This window comes from Mus caroli, unplaced genomic scaffold (assembly GCF_900094665.2).
Source record: "Mus caroli unplaced genomic scaffold, CAROLI_EIJ_v1.1 scaffold_10438_1, whole genome shotgun sequence".
Lineage (NCBI taxonomy): Eukaryota > Metazoa > Chordata > Mammalia > Rodentia > Muridae > Mus > Mus caroli.
In genome coordinates, this window is record NW_018389236.1 from 3,803 (window position 1) to 23,071 (window position 19,269).

Below are 19,269 nucleotides of genomic sequence, written 5' to 3' on the forward strand. Positions count from 1 at the left end.
CTTACCTCGATATTTAAATCTTGTTTTTGTTGACAAGTAAAATACAGGAACAAAATAGGTTCCCAGTTGGTGACCTAAGACTTCAAGGGAATAACCACTTTTTTCACTTATGTAGAGGGAAAAAGGTGACTCAAGTCAGGGAGGTGTAAGGCTGGGGTGTTAAGGAGATCCTGTTGGAGCCTTTGAAAAGCCTCTGTTTGAGAAGGTTTGAGAAGAAGTTCATGGGTGAGGTCTAATGTTTCATATAAGGGGTGGGAAGAAGGGAAAAGGAAGGAACCCAGGAATGTAAAAAACTGGCTGTCCCTAGGAATGATAAAATCTCTCCCTTTTAGAAGGAACAGTTAGAGACAGAGTTAGATTATTCCTGTCCAAGTTAGTAACCTACTGGGTTGGGGGAAATTGGTAGTCCCAGATTGGTGACCTGGTGAGTGGACAGTTGGACTTTAAAATATGAGACCTTGTAGCCTTGACTAAACAGGAAATTTAGAAGAGCAGAGGTGTCACCTTGGCTAATTGGGGACTTCAGAATGGGGACTTCAGAGAAGAATTTTGTCTACATAATGGACAATCTTAGATTTAGAGAGACATAGAGAAATTAAGTCAGAAGCCAGAACCTGACCAAATTGATGTGGGCTGTCCCGGAATNCCCGATGTAGTACAGTCCAGGTGTGCATAGAAACTGGGCGTCAGGGTCAGTCCAGGTAAAGGGTAAGGTTTTCTGGGACTGGATAGAAAAGAATACATCCTTGGAATCTAGGCAAAAGAAATGAGAAGTCCCCAAGGGCATAGTGGAAGGAACTGTACTAGGATTAGCCACACAGGATGGAGAGGAACTACACCCAAATTAATGCACCTGAGGTCTTGAACCAGGTGATAGGTTCCATTAGGTCCCTTACCATCTAGTATAGGGGTGTTAAAGGGGGGAGAGGTCAGATAGAGGAGCTTTTTTTCCCTAAGAGGTAAGAAATGGTATAGGGTTAAGTCTCCTGAGGCTCTGGCGGGAAAGAGGGTATTGAGCTTGGGTGATGAACCTTGTAGAGTCCAATAACTGGATGACAGGAGGATGATGTTTAGCGTCAGAGGGGTTCTGGATGACCATACTTAGGGGTCTATATGAGAAGCTGGCAAAAGAGACAACATGTTAGAGTTAGTAGGTTGAGTGGTGAGGAGGAGGAAGAGAGGGGTTGCTAGTGAGCTTGGGTTCAGGTGAATGGGTGGGGGAGCACTAGAAATAGAGGCTCCCAAATTATCTAGAAGACCCCTTGCCAATAGGGTATCAGAACACATTGGCACTCCCAAAAAGAATGTGTGAGAGGAAGACTCATAAAAATTCAACTAAGGTGTAGGGTTTGGTGAGGGAGNTAAGGTTGTACTCCTCCTCCAGGAATAGGGGATGAGAGGGAGAGGTGGGTCCCCAGAAACTCTGTCAGGACTGAATAAGTGGTCCCAGCATCCAAGAAGAAGAATGAGATGGGATGCCCAGATGCCGTNATGCTACCTGGGGCTCCTGTGTGGTGATGGAAGTAGTCAGGTCAAGGGAGCTCAGGCCTCTTCAGTTGTCCNTAGCCAAGCCTAGAAGATCATCTGGAGGTTTTCCTAGGAGTGATGTTCCCCTCTCCTGAGTGGCATAACAGCAATCTACAGACCATTGTCCCTGCTGATGACCTCATGGGCATAGCCCTTTTGGCTTTTGGGGGTTAGGCCAAGCCCTTGTCCAATAAACTTGTTGACCAACTTCTTAACCCACATGGCTGTGGCTATCCTACCTGGTGGAGTTCCCTGTGCCCCACAGTGGTGGCTATAGAAGCCTCAGACCAGCCTGTGTGGTTGCTAGCAAGTCCAGGGCTTCAGCACCACTGTTAGTTAAAAATAGCATATTCCTGGACAGATCATGCCAAGATAGCAGAGTTCACCCTTTGGAGGTCTTTAATAAAAGAGAAGACACCAAGTAGAGTGGGGGTGGGGGGTGGCAGTATTCACATCTTTATTCTGGCAGTAACTTAAGTAACACAGGTGAAAACTTGTAGGTGATGCAGATAACACAAGGAGTGTGCTATGGTTGCCATAGAAATGAACATAGAAGCCTCTTGTCCCCTAGGATAATGACATTGCAGGTTTCAGAGGCTGGCTGTAACCAGTTTCTGATGCTCACACGATCCAGTTCCTTTGGTTCTCTGCCCTGTGTACACCCCCAGCTCTGGTCCTATCAGAACATCAAAGGGCCCTGTAATTTTTAGAACTAAAAAGCTATTTAGCACTTTTTTTTTTTTTGCTTTGATACATTTTACCTATGCCTTCAAGGCTCTTACCTTAAAATAACAAAATAGCCAACAACATCTTTTCTCAGGTGAGGATGTTTGCTAAAAAACCCTTGCAAGTCCTGCCATGCTCTAAAGACCAAGAATGATGCTTCCCTTGCTGCAGGAAACTTGATCTCATTCCTACAACAGTCCACAGTGACTTTGAGCATCAGCTAAACAACAAATTTATAATAGATAAAAGTATGGAGTATTAAATTAATTTCTTGAGGACAAGGTCTGAGGATTCAGTTTTCAAAATGAAGTGTATGGGTTCCATTCTACAATGAAAAAGTCAAAGGCTGTCCTTGAATAAAACTCAAATACTATATTATTTGTGGATATTTTAAATCAGTTCCTTGTGTGTGTATGTATGTTACACATCATTTGTTTATATGTGTGAATTTATGTATATATAGGCAGAAGGTAAAGTGTTTTCTTCATCACTCTCTACCATCTCCTCCTCCTCCTCCTCCTCCTCCTCCTCCTTCTTCTTCTTCTTCTTCTTCTTCTTCTTCTTCTTCTTCTTCTTCTTCTTCTTCTTNCTTCTTCTTCTTCTTCTTCTTCTTCTTCTTCTTCTTCTTCTTCTTCTTCTTCTTCTTCTTCTTCTTCTTCTTCTGTGTTTGGTATTTTTCCTGTATGTACTGTGTATATGATTGGCATGAAGGCCAAAAGAAAGGGATTAAATCCACTATAACAGGAGTGACAGAAGGTGCTGAGATGCTACTTAGGTGCTGGGAATCTAACAAGATCCTCCAGATCTTTCATTGAACCTGTGGTCCTGCATTTGGTCTGCCAAGCTGGCTANGGAGCTTGGAGATCCACAGGTCTCCATCCCATCCCCCAGGGCTAGGAGTACAGACATGCTATGATTCCTGGTTTATTACATGGGTGCTCTGAATCAAACTCAAATCTGTAAGCTTGCACAGCACACACTTATGGACNGTGCCTTGACTTCAGACCCATACTTTAAATTTAAAGATACCCCGCATTTTGGTATGTATCTTTGGCTAAATTCTTTTGTTACATGTCAATCATGTGACAAGGATTTTTTTTTTTTTCGAGACAGGGTTTTTCCGTTTAGCCCTAGCTTTCCTGGAACTCACTTTGTAGACCAGGCTGGCCTCAAACTCAGAAATCTGCCTGCCTCTGCCTCCCATGTGCTGGGATTAAAGGTCTGCACCACCAACGTCTGGCTGACAAGGACTTTTTAAATCAGTTGTGTCTATCCAGGTGAGATATCTTTTCTCTGGGGTCTCATTTCTTCTTTCAGACAGAATTCTGAAAATCTAAGGCATCCTGCTGGAGCTGAATTATACTCATGAGCATAAATTGTATGCACATTAACTCAAAAGCCCTGCACAAGCCAGACAGTAAGCCTATCATACTGTAAAAATCTCAGTGGGAAGGTCAGGCCTAGGATAGACTCTGAACTTTTGCTTTACTAACCATAGCCTCTGATTGGTCTTTACCCTGCTCTTCCTTCTTGTTTTGCATAAGTCCATTGTGTCTTAGGTCTAGATCTAAGAAAGCCCCCTACTGACTCAACTTGGCCATTCAATTTTAAATAACATGATGCAATATATCCCATCAATGGTCAGTACATAAATGAATAAGAGAGTCTTCAACCCACACTCAAGAGCTCTCATAGCCAAAGTGTGCATTAAAGTCTTAACCACAACCACACAAGGCATAAATGACTGAGGCACAAGCTTAAGGAAAGCTGGGGTCACCTTCTTTGTCTTGCCTTGGGATTGGATGGCTGAAGCAAAGAGGATAAGGAGGCAAAGGGATGAAGAAGGCAGGAAGGAAGGCAGTGTGTGTGTGGTACAGGAAGTCCAATAACATATCAGAGACAGGAACAGAGAGCCATAAATTCTGGAAACATAATAGAGCCCTGTTTATGTCACTGCTAGCTCACACAGCTCTTATGCCACAGGTGTTTGCATTTAATCAAGCAACTTTAATTTGGTTTAAGTTTTGTCCACCTTCAGGGAGGAGCAAATTCTGGTGTATTCTTTGGTTCACAGGATCTTTGTCTTCTTCTCTATACTATTTTGCAGCATGTGAGGTAAGAAACTCTACAACTGCCATTCTTAAGAGGTGTGCCCTTGCCCAGACCCAGGCATTTGCCTCCTATCATCAGGCAACTTACTGGTTTGTTGATATTTTTGCTAAAACTGAAAGATAAGTAAGAAAAACCACACATTAGAATTGAAAGTGCCAGGTTAGAAATAAATACCAATGTGTTCTTAAGATGAGTAGACCCAAGCAGGATCTTCTCCCAAAACAGGTGTGGAAGAGAAGTTATTTTGGCTCAAGCCTTAGAGATTCAATCCATGGTCAGTGGGCACCACTACTTTGTGGTCTGACAGAAGGCAGGACAGAAATGGCAAGGAGCTTGTGGTGGGTAAAGTCATTCATCTTCTGATAACCAGGAAACAGAAGGGAGGGTTCTGGTATGCTAATACCCATTGCTGTGCTGTGTCCAAACCTAGCTTACTTCTATTAGGCCTACTTGCAGAATGTCAAACTGTCTTTCAGAAGAGTCTCAGGCTAACCAAAATTTTAGTACTTGTCTTTTTGGGGACAATTAGGATCTTAGTCAAGACAGGTAAGGCAGAGGATAGCTCCAGTGGTACACTGCTCTATGTGTGTGTGTGTGTGTGTGTGTAAACCCCCAGCACAAATAATAACTTATTGTGTGTGTGCTTCCCCAAGTCCAGGGGTGGTGTGTGTGTGTATGTGTGAGTATGTGTACTTCTGTGTGTGCATGTTCCCCCAACCCCCAGCTGTACTATGTATGTGTTCGCCTCTACCTCCATTGGTGTGGCGCTCTCTGTGAACCCCCTAGCTCCAGTGTGGGCTACCAAGTTTGTATACCCCAGCTCAAGTGGTTCGTTACACTTTTTGAGCCCCCTCTCCAGTTATAGTGGTGCCCTGTAAAGTGTGTGTGTGTGTGTGTGTGTGTGTGTGTGTTCCCCCAGCTCCTGTGGTATGCTGCTATGTGTGCATCCCCTGTTAGATGAAAAAGGTTTATTCCTGATTAAATCATGCCAAGCCAGCAGAGTACACACTTTGACAGGTCTTTTTTGAAAGAGGGAAGAAGGGAAAAGAGAAATGGTAAGTCAAGGTCAGGGTGGGGAACAAAAAGGATAAGTGGCAGTAAGTACAATTTATGAATGGGGATGTCAAATAAGTGAGGACCTTGGAGGAATGTTTGTTTCCTTCTCCTATTTTCCCAATATCCAGATGTTTGGCAATTGAGACATATTTTCTTTGGATGTGAATAGTACTTACTGGGGAACTAGATTTGTTTTTATGATAGAGCTTACCAACAATATGTTTTTCCCACCTGGGGTTCCATGGATCTTCTATATAGAGGGTCTTGTGTTGATTATAGAAAACATGAGTGGTCTGTAATCTTAACATTTTTATCAGGTTTCTGGTAAGACAAATATGAGCAGCCTCGATATTCACCTGTTTATATTCCTCTTTTGTTATTGACTATATTCTGTTTTCACATTTCAAATGTTATCCTTTTTCCCAGTCCAGCACCCATGAAAACCTCAAATCCCATCCCTCCTCCTCCTGCTTCTATGAGGGAGTTTCCACAGACAGCGACCCAATCCCTCCCACCTCAGTGCCCTGGCATAGCCCTACACTAGATCATTGAGCCTTCACAGGACCGAGGGATTTTTCCTCCTACTGATACCTGGCAAGACATTCCTCTGCTACCTATGCAGCTGGAGCCATGGGTCCCTCTATGTGTACTCTTTGGTTGGTGGTTTATTCTCTGAGAGCTCAGGGAAGGGGTGGTCTGACTAGTTGATATTGTTGTTTGTCATATGGGGTTGCAAACCCCTTTAGTGCTTTCAATCCTTTCTGTAACTCCTCCATAGGGGGCCCTATGCTTAGTCCAATAGTTGGCTACCAGAATCTGCTTCTGTATTTGTGAGGCTCTAGAAGACCCTCTCAGGGGACAGCTATATCAGGCTCCTGTCAGCAAGCACTTCTTGGCATCCACAATAGTGTCTGGGTTTGGTGTCTGTATCTGGGATGGATCCCCCTGTGGGGCAGTTCTGGGTGGCCTTTCCTTCAGTCTCTTCTCCACACTTTGTCTCCATATTTTCTCCCTTGAGTATTTTGTTCCTTCTTCTAGGAAAGACTTATGCATCCACACTTTAGTCTTCCTTCTTCTTAACCTTCATGTGGTCTGTGAGTGGTATCTTGGGTATTCTGAGAATTTGGGCTAATATCCACTTCTCAGTGAGTGCATACCTTGTGTGTTCTTTTGTGATTGGGTTACCTCACTCAGGATGATATTTTCTAGTTCTATCCATTTGCCTAAGAAGTTCATGAAGTCTCAATTTTTATCAGCTGAGTCATACTCCATTGTGTAAATGTACCACAATTTCTGTAACTATTTCTCCGTTGAAGGACAACTGGGCTCTTTCCAGCTTCTGGCTATTATGAATAAGGCTGCTATGAACATAGTGAAGCATATGTCTTTATTATGTGTTGGAACATCTTATGGGTATATGCCAAGGAATGGTAGAGGTGGGTCACCAGGTAATAGTATGTCCAACTTTCTGAGGAACTGCCAGACTAATTTCCAGAGTGGTTGTAACAGCTTGCAATCTCACCAACAATGGGGGAGTTTTCTTACTTCACATCCTCAACAGCATCTGCTATCCCCTTAGATTTTAATCTTAGCCATTCTGATTGATATAAAGTCCATTCTCACAGTTGTTTTGATTTGCATTTCCCTGATGACTAAGAATGATGAACATTTCTTTGGTGCTTCTTGGCCATTTGATATTCCTCAGTTGAGAATTCTTTGTTGAGCTCTGTACCCCATTTTTAATAGAATTATTTGATTCTCTGGAGTCTTAACTTCTTGTGATCTTTGTATATATTAGATATTAGCTCTCTATCTGATGTAGAGAAGCTTTGCAATGTTATGAGGTACATTTTTCCACTGTTGGTCTTAGAGCATATGTCATTGGTGTTCTGTTCAGGAAATTGTCCACTGTGCCCATGTGTTTGAGGATTTTTTTCTACCCACTTTCTCTTCTATTAGTTTCAGTGTATCTGGTTGTATATGGTCGATATTGATCAGATTGGACTTGAAGTTTGTAAAAGAAGATAAGAAGTGATCAATTTGCATGCTTCTACATGATAACCACTAGTTGAGCCAGCACCAATAGTTGACAATGCTATTTATTTTCCCAGTGGATACTTTTAGATTGTTTTTCAAAGATCAAGTGGCCATAGGTGTGTTGGTTCATTTCTGAGTCTTCAATTTTATCCCATTGATCTACCTTCCTGTCTCTGTACCAAAACCTTGCAGGTTTTTTTTTTTTTTTAATCACTATTGTTCTACAATACAGGTTGAAGGTAGGTATGGTGATTTCACCAGAAATTCTATTATTGTTGAGCATAGTTTTTGCTATCTTGGATTTTTTTTGGTTATTCCAGATGAATTTGCAAATTCCTCTTTCTAACTCTATGAAGAATTGTGTTGGAATTGAGATAGGGATCCATTAATCTATAGATTGCTTTGGCAAGATGCCCATTTTTGCTATATTAATCTTGATAATCCATGAGTATAGGAAATCTTTCCATCCTCTGAGATCTTCTTCAATTTCCCTCTTCAGAGACTTGACGTTCTTGTCATTCAGATCTTTCATTTTCTTGGTTAGAGTTACACCAGGGTATCGTATACTATTTGTAACTATTATGAAGGATGTTTCCTGCCGCAGACCCTCTGGGTCCCTGTGTCTGCGTGGAACGGGGTCTCTCGTCGCAGGTGGGCAAAGCGTGGATGAATGAGTGACAAACAGACACACACAGGAGAATCTGAATGTAATTTTGCAACTCGAGCATCAGAGTTTTTATGCAGAGGACAATAAGGAAGTTGGGTGACATATTCGCAAGGTACAATTGAGGTAACCGGAATCTTACATAAAACAGAGGAATGCAAACACAAAAGATCTAACAGGAACCACCTGGGATAAAATTCAGGAACAGCTGGGATCAACAAGGGCTCCACCTAAGATTAGAAGCTCCACTAATCTTAGAAGCCAGGGTCAAGGGCTTCGAGTCCTTGCCATAGTTCCTATTTTAGTCTCTTGTATAGTCCACCTTCCCCTTAGGCCATTGTAAATACGTGTGTATGGGTGTAACTCTGCAAAGGTATCTATTCTGGTTTCTCCTTTGGTCTGAAACTTCCTTCTTTCTTAGTGATGGTAAATTCCTGTGTAAGGGAGTGACTTAGCTTTTACAATCTTGCTGAATTCTAAACCCATGATCTTGCTCAAGGACTTTTCTAGGACTGTTGGAACACTGGTGGAAGGCTTAAGCCATGTCAGAATTCAATTTTAAAAAGCACTTATAATAGGAAAATACTGAAAGAGAGCACGTGGATCCATACACTAGACTAACACGGGAATGGAACACAGGAATGAAAAATTACTGTATGGTTAGGGAACGCTAGACTCCAGGAGGAGAGCTTCTTTAAAACTCTTTTGCCTCATGAGTGACTTTTAAGTCTCTTGACTTGTCCAGTTGACTCAACCGGGGCGTAGCAGTTTCCCTAATTTATTCTCAGCCTGTTAATCCTTAGAGTAAAGGAAGACTATTGATTTGTTTGAGTTATTTTTATATGTAGCCACTTTTCTGAAGTTGTTGATCAGATTTAGGAGTTCTTTGATGGAATTTTTGGGATTACTTAAGAATGCTATCATATCATCTGGAAATAGTGATGTTTTTCACTTATTACTTTGCAATTTGTATCACTTTGAACTCTTTTGATGAGGTAATTGATCTTGCTAGGACTTCAAGTACTGTATTGTCTAGATAGGGAATGAGTCCTCAACCTTGTGTAGTCCCTGATTTTAGTGGGATTGCTTTAAGTTTGTCTCCAAGGAAGATAAACCTACAGCAAAATTAACCAGAGGGCACAGAGTCAGTATCCAAATAAATAAAATCAGAAATGAAAAGGGAGACACAACAATAGAAAGCAAGGAAATTACAAAAAAATAATCACATCCTACTACAAAAGCCTATACTCAACAAAAATGGAAAGTCTGAATGAAATGGACAATTTTCTACAGAAAAATCAGTTACCAAAGTTAAATCAGGATCAGATAAACTGTCTAAACATTCCCATAATCCTTAAACTATAGAAGCAGTCTATAAAAGTCTCCCAACCCAAGAACAGAAGGTTTAGTGCAGAATTCTATGAGAACTTCAAAGAAGATCTAATACAAATACTATTCAAATGATTCCACAATATAGAAACAGAAAGAACACTACCCAATTTCTTCTATGAAGCCACAGTTGTGCTGATGACAAAACCACACAAAAACACAACAACAACAACAACAACAAAAGAACTTCAGATCAATTTCCCTTTTAAATATCAGTGCAAAACTACTCAATAAAAGCTACCAAACCGAATCCACGAAAATGTCAAATCATCCATCATGATAAAGTAGGCTACATCTCAGGGATTGCAGGTATGGTTCAATAAATGGAAATCCATCATCGAAATCTACTATATAAACAAATTCAAAGAAAGATAACCACATGAACATCTCATTAGATGTGGAGAAAGCATTTACAATATTCACCATCCCTTCATTTTAACAGTCTTGGAAAAATCAGGAATTCAAGGCACATACCTAAACATAGTAAAATCAATATAAAACAAACCAGAGGCTAACATCAAACAAAATGTTGAGAAAAATATATTTTCTCTACAGAAAACTTCTTCATATACTGAAATTGCACACTACTCATGACTCCAGTGTGCTCTGCAAGGTACACTCCAGTGAAGTACTTTATAGCATTGGAAGGCTAAATGAAGCTTGGAAGAGATATCCAAGATAAATAAAGAAGTCAGTAGAAAGTTCTTTTGCAGTCTTAGTCTCCAGACATGCTACAGCATGCTAAAAGTCAGGCTCTAAATCACCTCACCTCTTTAAGGGAAAACTATGTCCTGATGAAAGGTGCGATGAGGTGTGATGAGAACCTTGTGGATTGCACCTTCTAGAAGCACAGAGGGAGTGGGTTCCCTGCAGATATAGATATGGAACCATGGTGGGAGAATTGAATACTCCAATCAGACTTTGAAGAAGAAAGGATGCTAGTAGCATCTTACTTGCTAGTTGTTAGAGCAACCCTGACAGATACCAGCTCCACTGATTGAGCTAGTAGAGAAAGTTAAACTCTAGCTACTATAACAATTTTAGCCTCAAATATTTAGGAATACTGATTGCTGAATTGCAAACATAATAGGCAGTTGCCAATTTCCCTCAAGCCATTTCTGTCTTTAAATTAGATTTTTGTGACTTGGGCAAAATAAATTTAATAATCAAGACAAGTGTGAGGTCATCATTCAGAAATGTATTAATCTAAGGGCATAGGTTGTCTGTTTCCAGGAACAGTTAGCATAATTCTATAAGTGCCAATCAGCAAACACATGACACTATCACATTGAACAACCTCCCTACTAAGGTTCTCCAGGGCCTTTCCACGACCTTACACAGTTAAAAGCTCTCTTGTCTTTGTCTCCAGAATTTAATCCAACACCTCTCCCTGTCACAAATTCTCCACCCTGGTTGCAATAAGCTCATGTATTCTTCCTTACCCCTTTTGCAGTTTAGGATAAAATTTTCTTGTAAAATGCAAGATTTCATTCTTTTATCCTGACCTATTCTAGTGGTGATAAATTTAGGTACATAATTGTAAGGATTCATACATGTATGTACATATTGTGAAATGATTAAATTGGGGACTTAGCATATCTGTCACCTCAGGTATTTATAATGTTGTTATGTGGAAACATTACAATTCTAATGTAATAGGTGTTTTGAAATAAATAACTCATTATTATTCACAATGATGTTATTGCATAATAGTACACCAGAGCTCATTTTTCCTACCTAAATATAATTCTGTGCCCATTGACCAACCTCCTTTCAGCAACCCTTGAACTTGCCAGTCTCCAGTAGCAAATATTCTATTGCTATTTCTGCCATTACATTAATTTTTATCTTGGGTATGTGTGACTATCTTGTCCTGCAATTTATGTGTCCAGTTATTACATAGTAAATGTTCACCAGAACCATCTCAGTTATTAAAAATAACATCTTATTATGGTTGACTAGTGTTCCACTATGTATACATATAAACATACACACACACACACACAAACACAAAGTTTATGTATGTATACCGCATTCTCTTTACCCACTCATCTATCACTGGATATATCTTGGCAACCATGTATAATATACAGAGCTACAATACACAAAGATATCTCTCCAAAATAAAGAGATTATTTGTATTTGAAAGTTTGGTTTTCTGAACAATTTCTACAACCTGAAACAGAATATAAGGAGTTAAAATATCATATTTTTTTGTGCTTTATCAACTTTCCTTTGTCACTCAAACTTCTACAGCTCATTAAAAAACTTGCAGGCATGAGGAAAGATTCTCCAGTCTAATGTTGCCCCGATGGTCGCATTCCCATATTCTTAATACTTGGACCCCTTAGGTGACAGTGACCCTCTCCTCAGTCTCTTCAACTCTCTAGTCAATGACTACATACCTACACACTTGCCCTTGCCTAGATTCTCCCCAGTTTGGGTGTTAATCTATAGCTCCTGGTTTGTAACCTGCTCTACTGCCTTCCTGCTCCCTGATGTGGATAAACCTCAGTTTCCTTGAATAATGTTATTCTCAAGAGTCAGCTAGGAACTCTGATGCACAGGGTATACACAGAACACATTATACCCAGCTCTTTCACGTCATATGCTCTCTGTTAGAAATGATCACACTTGTCATGTGTGTAAATTAGAGTCTACCTAAGTCAAAGTAAATTGTATTCAAAGTTCAGGAACGACCCCCTGCCTGAGCATTTTCACACAAATTCTTGAAAACTATAAGAATGAATTATGACTAGAAAAATTGGTTGATTCAGAATATAAAAGTGTTTCCCTGGCCTTTCTTTTTCTTTCAGTTTCTCTCTTTTCCTGTGGCTCTTATATAATTCCACAGAGAATGAAAGGCAGTTCTAGAAAGGTTTTGTAGTTCGAAATCCTAGAAAAATAACAAACACTTGCTAGGCTTTCTCATGTTCTAGCAATCACCAAGGCCATACGGCCCATCACACTACATCTCTTCCTAAAGACAGTAACCTGAACCCCAATTTGGTTGCACATTAATCCTGCATCCCCATTGTGGAAAACTGGATAAACTAAGAATAAGAAGTTGTTCATCAAAACATCCCAAATAGTACAGAAATTTATGCCACATATCTAGAACTTGTTTTCAGACTCATTCTTGAGAAACTAGGTGAAAAGATGAAGTTCCCTCTTCTTCAATGCATTGATAAGCAAAGATTGATATTGAAACTAATCCACAGAAGTCACACATTCTCTCACTGTGCATGTACCTGAATATACTCTTATTTCCTACTGCCCTGTAAGATATTATTACTAGAAAAAATGGATTTCAAGCAACACACACACACACAGACACACAGACACAGACACACACACATGTTTTCTAACTCATATTTTCCATTTGGACATTGGTCAGTGCTATGGACACAGAGATTAATGTTTCTCTAGGATTTAAGAAATTTACTCCAGAAAAACTCTCCACCATGTTAGGCTATTTAGTACTGGTGTTAGGAGCAACCATGAGCCTGACTGTAAGCTGAGATCAGATGAGCAGAGTACAAGCATCCATTGGGGCTCCAGAGGGAGGGATCATCATCAAACTGTCTGAAGCAGAGTGTGTTTTGATTATGGATATTTGTAAACATTATAAACCAAAACATTTTTCTCCAAGAGAACTGCCTATACATATTTCAGGTCTAACAGTATAAGGAACCCCAGTTCTTTCCCTGTGGTTCTCTCAACAAGACACACATTTCCTCAAAGTATGGTACATGTATTCCAAGATGAACATCTGCCTTAGTCCATTTTGTCTTGTATAACTGTAGTACACATACCAAGTCATATAATTATATTATGCATAGCCATGATACGAATTTCCTGTAGTTCTGGGGGATATGCAGTCTCAGATGAATGTGTAAAAAGATTTACTATGTGGTAGTGGTCCATTTACTGGTTTATAAATGACCTTCTAGAACATGTCAGCCCCTGTAAAAACGACAAAGTGGATCTCTGAGTCTCTTTTACAAGAGAACCACCCTATCCCTGGAGGCTCTTCCCTTTTATCCCAATCCCCTGCCAGAAGACTCCACTTGTAAATGTCATAACCTTTAGGAGTATGAGTGCCATATACTAATTTTAGTAGGACTTAACCTTTCTGGGCACAGCATCATCTAAGAAGGAGAAAATGAAATAGTAACACTTCAAATCTTGGAGACAAATACAGAATGTTGACAAGTGTGAGATTTTGCTCCTAGACAAGAAATGACCAAGATTATGCTCAAGATTAGCTAGGACAAAGCTGCATTCTAATAGCAGTGTCAGAGGATTTGAGGTCATCTCAAAACACTGTTTTCCCTCTTAGGGACTATATAGTGGAAAGTCAGTGCATCTCCAGCATAAAATGTCCATTCTGATCATGCTGTGCCTAACATTGTCTTTATAAATGGCCAGTATTCGTTTAGGCTTAATGCCTCTAAGCACACATCACTTCCTAAGACTAGCTAGATCCATTTCTCTGCCATCTTTCCAGACTGTAGGAAATTCAGAAAACATTATTTCTTAAGGAACAATGGCATGAGTGTTTTGCCCATATGGCTCTAGCTAACTGTTTAGCCTTATTTAGTGGTCAACGAATGTTGCATGCTGTCCTTTCAGAGAATGACATGATAAATACCCTTCAAATACACTGAAGACTCCATTAGAACCTGCACAGTCTCACAGCAGAACTAATGTACAATCTCACTACAATGCAGTGTCCTTACTCTGCTGAATGTCTTAACTAGTTCTAGTGGTTGTAATTTAAGTCCTGAGGAAGTTCACTGAAAACTAGTTTTCAAATCCTTCTTTACATGTTCATTGAATATGTATTCTAGTCATCCCCACAAAGCATAAGCCCTGCTTTGTAGGCCACACATTTCCTGTGCACTCTTTCATACTTTGTAAAACCAGTGATTAAGCCTCAGCCAATGAGCTATGCGTACAAGCTCCTTGAAGTGAGCAACAATGGGCAAATGGGTATCATCTAGTCCTGGACTAGATAAATAAGAATTTCTTCTGGGAAGCCCTGCTTTGACCACAGCTTTTACAAATTGCTTAACTGTCCTTTCACTACATTTCTTTGAGTTATCCAATAGGAACTAACCACAAGTATTAAGACATTACAAGTAAATTTTAAGTAGAGAAAATCTGTCCAAGATGTTTCATCTGCTCTTTCATCCCAAGGTCGGGACAGAAGAGTGCTGTCTCTCTTGCTCTGCCCTCACTGCATACCATAAGGGTCTGTATGTAATGAAAGTAACTTTGAAAGTATGGATGTGTCATTGAGGCCTAGCTGCAATGGATTCCCTAAAGGCAAGGCTGCTCTGAAAAAGACCTCATCATCAGACACTCTTCTAAGGTTCTTCTGTCTGGGCCTGTGGTAGCTGTGAAGAATAGTATTTAGTGGATAAGTGGAAACTCATAAAACTATTGCCAACACACAAATGTTTTTCTTGTCATTCCAGTAGGTACAATGATATGATCTTTAAAATGTCTTTCTACTTTAAGAATTATCTCTTAATATTGCTTGGTTTTGACAAGTGAGTTCTACATGGTGTCTAGATATTTTGGGTATTAGTGTCTATTTAGATGTATGCTTTGCTAACCTTTTCCACCATGTTCTAGACTTCCACCTCACACCAATGCCTATTTCCTCTCCTATGCAAAAGCTGCACATCCCAGTGCCATTCCACAACCCCACTTGCCCACCTGCCTTGTTCCTAGCAACTTTGGTGTCATGCAAGACATCACTGTCCAGACCTACTACTAAATTTTCGTCTAGTAGTTTTATGCTTTTATGTCTTATGTCCAGGTNTTTAATTGGTTTTACTTGAGATAAAGTTCTTATTGTGCATGAAATGATTGGGTTGTATGCTTTAGTATTGATTTTCTTAATTGACAGTCCTACTTTCATAGAAGTAGAAAGAATAAATACTTGTCCTTCTTAGACCAATGCTGTGCCTAGAGTCACTGGAGTTCTTTTCATCCATAGTTTGATAATGTCAGTGAGGACAACAAGCATTGACTCTCTACATCATCATGATCCAGGACTGACCACAGAGTCAACAACTTCAGATATGAGATAAGAATCTATCTTCAGAGAGTTAGAGGCATTGTTTCTTAGACATAATACATGACAGTGCTATTTTTCCTTGTTATTTTAACATTAAAAATATTCAAATCATAGAACAAATCCAATTGGTAACAGGAAGTAATAGTAGTGTCCTCATCCTCACCAGCTTATACCAAAGGAAGCGATCAAACACATGGATCAAGGCCTTTCATGGTGGAAGCTGTCATGTGTGAATAAAAATATCAAGAAGACCTTGAGGACAAATCCTTCTCCTTGTCAATGTAGACCCTTTCTCAGTGCAGGGCCTCTATAGGATATGTCTCTTCACAAATATCCCAATATAAACAGACAGACCGACTGACTGACAGACAGTCAGACAGACAGACAGACAGACACACACACACACACACACACACACACACACACACACACAGTGTTCCTGATAGTTTTTGTCTCCTAGGAAACCCACAGTCATGAGGATGTTCACTCTGGTCACCACCCTTCCTCTGGTGACCCTGCACACCCAGGCTAAATATCCCCAAGGAGGCACTTGAATAGGCTCCAGACGAGGAACACTGGGTCAAGGAGGACCAGGATATTTCTCTATCCTTTGGAGACAATTACAGCACTGCTATTGAAAATGCAGGTGAGAGAAATCATTATGCTAGAGACATGGAGTAGAGAGAAGGAGTAGAGGTAAGCCCAGAAGTATCTCGAAGTATCTGTGCTCATGTGGGGAAGCTGTATTTGATATATGTGGGCCTGATTACACACTNCACACACACACACACACACACACACACACACACACACACACACACACCCCATCTGCTCAGGTCTTTAGCTATACCTTAAGAGATCTAGATGCAGGTATCCTAAGATTCCTTTATCTACCTTTCTCCATTGGTGCTAAAATGTTGGATAATATGACTAATGTCACTTACAAGACCAGATATCCTGTGACACCCAGAGATTTAGCAGGAGGAATCAGGTCCCAGAGAACAGTATCCTCAGTCACTATGCCAGCTCATGCTACCTGTACTGTAGCCTAAAACCTGTACCAATCACAGTGACCTACAGAGGGACCTGCAGACCCTAATCCTCTAGTTCCTAACACCCACTGACCAAATCTAACAGGCATATATTGGGATGCTTCCATGTTTACCCCTTGCCCCCTTAAGCCTCTTTAAGGTACTAATTTAACTCTAGTTATATATATACATATGTATATATATATGCATATATATATATATATATATATATATATATATATATGTATGTATAAAGAGTGTGTGTAGCAAACAGGCCTGTGGCTTACAAGAACCAGGTTACTCCTGGGAGGCAGGCAGGGGCTGAAAAGAGAGAAACTAGATGGTCAAGAGAAATAATGGAGCCAAGACAAAGGTCCTGATCAAGGCCCACATGTTTATTTAGAGACAATGCTTATAAGGGGGAAGGCCTATTCCCCTACCATGCCAGGCTTCTTAATGTATGGTTGCAAAGTTGTTAGCACTAGTCTGCCAGTTCCACAGGTAGTCAGCTATCTCAGGAACATCTCAGGAGGAGGGGTTCAGCCTCTCAGCAGGTAGCAGAAGAGCAGAGTAGTTGTTACTTCAAAGAGAAGCCCAACATGTTGGCAAGCTGCACAGCAGGTGGCCCCACCTCAGTGGTGGCATGTCTTTACCAGTCTGCTTCAGGCTGGGGGAGCCTACAATTCCTCCCTGATTATATAATGCAAATAGCCCGAATGAGGTATAAAATTTATTTATGCTCCATCGTCCTGCCTGGGAGTTATGGTGGCTGGCAGGTGTGCCTGTCTTAGGAATTCTCAGATTTTCCCAAACCATTCAGATCCATCAAAGAGGTTATATGCAGCTTGTTTGTGTTTATTTTGCACAAACATAGCTCTGTGGTGTATTATTAATAAACCACGGCCTCTTGGCATATCCCTCCATCTTAGATTGCTATGGGTCATAAATCTGGTTGCCTGTCACTGACTAACTGGCCCTCATAGCACACCTTAATCCCAAATCAGACCAAAAGCCACAATATATATTGAATATGCTTTTTCATATTCATTAATTTCTGCCACCCTTGCTTGCTGGAGGCGAGGTTGCATGCTTGCTGAAATCAGACTGTGAGGCATTGATTGAACTGCTTGAAAAACAAAGCCAAGACAGTGAAAAGCAATAGGATAAAAGCTTCTTTCTGGAAGCTCAGGAACTTTATTCAGTTGCAAATTAGCAATGATCAAGCTAAGGCTCTGGCCTTATGCTGTGGGGGAGCTGGCTTGGAGAATTAGCAGAAAAGCCAGAGATTCTCTAGAAGTGGAGGCTGTGCTCCAAATTAACTTTTTTGGTTAAAAAGGGTTTTTAGCTATCAAGGAGGTTAAAATCATACTTACTAGAAGATTCAGGATTTGTGACCACTTGACAAACCAGTCTTTCAGGCAGCCATCACACTCCGTCATCTTTTTTGGAAAAAACACAGACAGAACCTCTTCCCCAGATTAAAACAGGGTCTGGACCATTCTACAAATTAGTTAATGGGACCCACCATTTTAACCCTGGCATAAGAACTGGAAGTAACTGGATGCCAGTGGCGATCTGCTGCAGACTGACCTTTAACATCGGTTTGTAAGAAATTTAAAATGAACAAGACAAAAGCAAGATGTGCTTTTAGTGACGTTGGGGGTAAAGCTGCCCCTGTTTCATTTTAAAAAGCCAGTTTTTCAAAGTGCAATGAGCATGTTCGACAATTCCTTATCCCGTGGGATTAAAAGGAATTCCAGTTTTGTGTTTGATACCAAATTCCTTACAAAATGAAGTAAAATTGTTGCTACTATAGGATGGCCCATTATCTGTCTTAATGAATTTAGACAATCCCATAGCATTAAAGGCTTATAAACAATGATCAATTACATTTCTAGTGGTCTTTCCCGTATGTAGAGAAGCAAAAAGAAATCCTGAACAAGTGTCAATACAAACATGTATGTATTTTAATTTTCCAAATTCTGCATAATAAGTTACATCCATTTGCCATATATGATTAGGTATAAGACCTCGTGGATTTACTCCTAAATGTGGCACTGGAGAAAATGTAATACATTTAGAACATTGTTTTACAATCATTCTTGCCTGTTCTGTAGTGATCTTGTGTCTGAGCCTTAAGGTATCGCTAGAGAGATGAAATTTATCATGAGCACGACTAGCCAAAGTGACAGGATCTGAAATTAAGGCCTCTGCGACCAGAGCCCTGTTGATGTGATCATTGCCTACAGCTAAAGGTCCAGGAAGACCAGAATGAGCTCGTATATGACCAATATAAAATGGATGTTTTCAGGCAAGAATGATGTTTTGCAATTGTGCAGAGATCCTGCTGGCTTATGAAAGTTAAATGTACCACAAGTTTCCAATAAGGGAGTTGATTGTGCAACATATAAACTATCAGTAAAAATATTAAAAACGTCTCTTACAGACTCAAAGACATTCAGTACTGCTGTCAGTTCTGCCAACTGAGCTGAGAGGCCATGAATCTCTATGACTATTTGTTGATTATTCATAAAATATCAAGCTTGCTCTTTAGAGGAGCCATCAGCAAAAATCAAAGCATTTGTAAGCTCCGAGACATAATATTGACTATTAATATACAAATTAAAGGTTGATTA

General features: G+C 40.2%; 1 protein-coding gene across 1 annotated transcript; it reads right to left on the reverse strand.

Moving 5' to 3' along the window:
- Nucleotides 1-4,344: 4,344 nt before the first annotated feature.
- LOC110288010 (beta-defensin 5-like) lies at nucleotides 4,345-18,072 on the reverse strand. The gene is made up of 2 exons (XM_021154472.1): nucleotides 18,041-18,072; nucleotides 4,345-4,477 (listed from the first exon to the last, which is right to left on the reverse strand). Exons 1-2 carry the CDS (start codon nucleotides 18,070-18,072, stop codon nucleotides 4,345-4,347), a joined length of 165 nt encoding a protein of 54 aa, XP_021010131.1.
- Nucleotides 18,073-19,269: the final 1,197 nt, after the last annotated feature.